This window comes from Arachis ipaensis, chromosome B05 (genome assembly GCF_000816755.2).
Source record: "Arachis ipaensis cultivar K30076 chromosome B05, Araip1.1, whole genome shotgun sequence".
NCBI lineage: Eukaryota > Viridiplantae > Streptophyta > Magnoliopsida > Fabales > Fabaceae > Arachis > Arachis ipaensis.
The window spans coordinates 116,684,568-116,689,454 of NC_029789.2; the positions used below are offsets into that span (position 1 = coordinate 116,684,568).

The 4,887-nt window shown below is 49.2% G+C and overlaps 1 protein-coding gene across 1 annotated transcript in view; it reads left to right on the forward strand.

Moving 5' to 3' along the window:
• Positions 1 to 191, forward strand: part of LOC107640934 — a 2,595-nt gene extending 2,404 nt beyond the window's left edge. Inside the window, exon 3 of the mRNA XM_016344439.1 lies at positions 32 to 191. Within this exon, the coding sequence (XP_016199925.1) occupies positions 32 to 191 (160 nt within the window). The remainder of the gene's footprint in view (positions 1 to 31) is intronic.

Genomic DNA, 4,887 nt, shown 5'->3' on the forward strand with positions numbered 1-4,887 from the left:
CGAAACGTTTTCGATGCCCTGGGATTGAGAGATTCCGACCTGACGACCCACCAGCACGGTGTGGTAGGGTTAGGAGACCACTTCATAAAGCCGGACGGAATCATCACACTCCCGACCTCTGTGGGACAAGGGCAAAGACGAAGGACAATCATGGCAGACTTTGTAATATTACGAGATTCGACGGCCTATAACATCATCCTGGGGAGAAAGACCATTAACGACCTGGGGGCAGCTATCAGTACGAAACTACTGGTGATGAAGTTCATCACCGATGACGGATCCGTGGGATCCCTCCGGGGCGACTTGGAAACGGCAGTCGCTTGCGACCATGCCAGCCTTTCTCTCAGAAAAAAATCAAAGGAGGCGTCAGGAGTTTTCCTGGCCGACCTGGACGCCAGGGTAGACGACAAACCCAGACCAGAGCCAGAAGGAGACTTGGAGAAGTTCAGAGTCGGCGAGGAGCACGATAAGTTTACATTCATAAACAGGAACCTCCCGCACGAAGTAAAGGAGCCTTTGATGGAGATGATCAGGGCTAACGCCGCCCTCTTTGCCTGGACGCCTGCCGACATGCCAGGAATAGACCCCCAGCTCATGTCGCATCACCTGGCCGTAAAGGCAGGGGCTAAACCAGTGGCACAGAGAAGGAGGAAAATGTCGCAGGAAAGGGCAGACGAGGTAGCCAAGCAAACGGCCAGCCTCTTAGAAGCGAGATTCATCCGGGAACCTCCCGAGGAAACGGGCACACGGTGGAGGCTTCATGTGGACGGAGCCTCCAACCAAACGTCCGGAGGAGCAGGGGTCATCTTGGAAAGCCCAGCAGGGGTCATCTATGAGCAATCGACCAAGTTCGAGTTCCCAGTATCGAACAACCAAGCAGAATATGAGGCTCTCCTAGGCGGACTAATGTTGGCTCGAGAAGTCGGGGCGACGAGGGTCGAAGTATGCAGCGACTCCCAAGTCGTCACCTCGCAGGTGAACGGGAGCTATCAAGCCCGAGACCCCCTCCTCCAAAAGTACTTGGAAAAGGTTAAGAAAGTGACAAGCCAGTTCCAGGAGGTCATTATCCGACACGTTCCAAGAGAAAAGAACACACGAGCAGACCTTTTATCAAAGCTAGCGAGCACAAAGCCAGGATCGGGTAACCGGTCGCTCATCCAGGGCATGGTGAAGGAACCAACGGTCGCTCTCCACCTGACGGAGGCGAGCCCCTCATGGCTGGATCCCATTACCAACTTCCTGGAACTCGGCAAGTTACCTGAAGATGAGAAGGCGGCCAAAGCCTTAAGAAGGGAGGCGGCCAGATACGCAATCATACAGGGACAACTATTCAAAAAGGGACTCAGCCAGCCCCTATTGAAGTGTTTGCACCCCGACCAAACGGACTACGTGCTTAGAGAAGTCCACGAAGGGTGTTGCGGACATCACATCGGGGGCAAAGCCCTAGCAAGGAAGCTCGTCCGAGCAGGATACTACTGGCCAACAATGATGAAGGACTCAAAGGAATTTGTCAGGAAATGCACGAAGTGTCAACAAAACGCCAACTTCCACAAGGCACCAGCCTCCGAGCTAAGCTCGCTAACGACTACACGTCCTTTTTCACAATGGGGAGTCGACCTCCTGGGACCCTTCCCGGTCGGCCCAGGACAAGTCAAATACCTCATTGTAGCCATTGACTACTACACCAAATGGGTAGAGGCTGAGCCACTAGCCACCATATCGTCCTCCAACTGCCGGAAGTTCATGTGGAGGCAGGTGATAACCCGTTTCGGAATCCCAGAGGTCGTTATCTCGGACAATGGGACTCAGTTCACCGACAAGAAGTTCATGGAATTCCTCTCTGGCCTGGGGATAAAGCAAAAGTTCTCCTCAGTAGAACACCCCCAAACAAACGGGCAGGTAGAGGCCGCAAACAAAGTCATCCTTCTTGGTCTAAAGAAACGCCTAGATGGTAAGAAGGGAAACTGGGCCGACGAACTCCCCTCCGTCTTATGGTCCTACAGGACAACCGAGCAAAGCGCCACGGGGGAAACCCCCTTTCGCCTAACATACGGGGTCGACGCGGTAATATCGGTTGAAATCGGCGAACCGAGCCCCCGACTACTAATCGCGGACATGAGCGAAGGGGTCGAGAAAGACCTTATCGAAGAAACAAGGGAGATCGCTCACCTAACAGAAACGGCGCTGAAACAGAGGATAGCCCTGCGTTACAACGCAAGAGTCCTCAAACGAGACTTCGAAGAAAGGGACCTCGTCCTGCGACGCAACGATATCGGCGTCCCGACCCCAGGGGAGGGCAAGCTGGCGGCAAACTGGGAAGGTCCCTACAGGGTTAGGGAGGTACTCGGTAAGGGCGCTTACAAACTCGAAAAACTTGACGGCAAGGAAGTACCCAGAACATGGAACGCAGGTAACCTAAAGAGGTTCTACTCCTGATCCACCGGCTCACCGACCAGGGAGTCTAGCCAAATAGTTAATATTTGCCCTGTCCACATAGTTAATTCATCTTGTTTGCTTACTTTGTCAAATACTTGCCTAACTGACGAATAGTTTTCACTTGTTCAAATTTCTTAATTGTTAAAACTCTTTTACTCCACGTTTGTTTCTCACGACCAAAACTTAAAACGGCACCCCGGGACTGATCACCCCGGGAGCCAGACGGCTCATACGCCTTAATCAACTCGACGACTACGCGACCGAATCGGCCCGAATTACCGCCAAATCCGAAAACGGCGACTCACGCTCGAGAAGCCGGGCCACGGTCTCGTCGGACGCCTTCAACCTCTCCGCAACAAACGAGGACTTCTCCTCAGCAGCATTAAGCTTCCCCCCCATCTCGGACAGCTGACCCTGGAGGAGTTCGACTTGAGCCTTAAAATCATTATTTGCCTTAACAGAAGACTCAAGCTTCCTCTGAAGCGCCTCCATACCGGATAACTCAAACTCGGCCTTCCGAGCTATCACGGCCCCACGAAGCAAGGTACGATACATCCACCTCGCCTGCCCCGACAGCTCGGTTGCATGAAAATGCTCTTCTGTCCCCGGTATCAGTTGGGAATCAATGAACTTAGAAGCATCAAAATTCCTCTCCATTACGGTAAGGACCCCTTCCGGGCTAGAAGACATCTTTCGCTTCTTAGGAGTATGGATAAGCTCCACATCGCTGTCCGGTTGAGGGGTGTGAGTCGCCTGCTCGTCAGCAGGTCCCTCCTCGTGAAGAGGGGAAGCCTGATCCCCCAAGCCCTGCTTTCCCGACGCTTCGGTATCCAGAGCAGGGGAAGCTTGGCCCGTTTTTTCCCCTGATGGACCCTCCGACTTGCCGGCGTCTCTCCCTTCGGCATTCTCATCATCACTAGCATCAAAAAAGGTCTTCATCAGGTTCTCAAGACCAGTCACGGTAGCAGACATTTCCACTGCAATAAACAACAAGAACGTTAACCGTCAAACCGACATACATATAAAGCAAGAAACATATGCAAACAAGAAAAGGAACTCACGAATATAGCTCCGGCCGGCCTCCCGTTCACCCATAAGAAGGTGGGGGTTCACGGGATTCTTTTCAAAGATAGCAAGAAGAACGTCCGCTATCTGTCTATCTACAGCCGACAACCTCTTGTACGACACTTTCACAAAAGGATTCGACCCCGCGCCAAAGCTCCAGTAGAAGAGTGGGGAGTAGATAGGGGGAAAACTGTTTAAAAACCACCCCCAAAAGCGCGAAAGGAAGCGAGGGCAAAATAGTCTTTGCGCGCGGGTTTTTTCAAATCATTATGAGCATTAAATGCCCAGCGCGGAGAACGAAATGGCAAACAGATGCCACAGCAGATCAAGAGACACGCGCACAAGAGACGCGTTCCCCCACGATCAGCCGACCCAACGACAACGCACGAGCGTAAACATCACGCGCCATCAATGGCCCCCAGAGCCATTGCTGACGCGTCGGGGGCACTGTTACGGCCTGGCCCAAACTCATGCGGGTCAACTCGACCCGAGTTCTCGCCGGCCCAATGGTGCGTCCTCCACCCGACCCGGACACGCGTCCCGTACGGCTCACTCACAGCCGTGGGATAACCCCTTTGGGGACATGGGCCTGCCAAATACATTTAAAAACTTATTTTAAATACCTATTTAAATTCCTTATCATAACTTTCTTTGAAAAAATATATATATATCCTTGCTTTATAAATAATAAATTATTCGACAACAAATTAATCTTACATTTTTTTGTTTATAATATAAAAGCATATATCATTGTATATTATTTATATGTTATAAATACAAGGTTATTTTTCAAGAGATCAATTTTTGTATTGTCATAAAAATGTCAATCGAATAAGTTTTTTTTCCATAAACTCATATTGAAAACTTAGTCCATACTTAAAAAAATAATTTGGCTAGCTCATCAAAAAGCCCAATAAACATAATCACAAGCATTAAGATAACATTAATATATTCTACCTAATCACTTTTCTACATCCTTCTGACTGTGACAGAAATTGTCCGTGGATATGATCACAGTACTCATACGCGTCACTCATCTAATGACGACACATCACTTCCTCACATGCTAAAAAAATTTGCTTTCAGCACGGTAGCATTACCCAAAATTTAAACCTCAGTGCAACATTAAAGAAACATACAGATATGCCATCTATGCTAGGCCTCTGCTGTCAGTGGTCTTTCCATTTAATTAGCATAATTTTTTATTCATTTCATGATGACCGAAAATTATTAGTTTTTTCAATGATTACACAAACATGATTGGGCCCATTTTTAAAAATGGCTTGACTGAAGAGCATATTTTCACAGACCAAGCTTTCATTGCATATAGATAAAGAAGACAATGTATGAGTTTAAATAATTTTCAATAATCGCAGACCTAAAAAA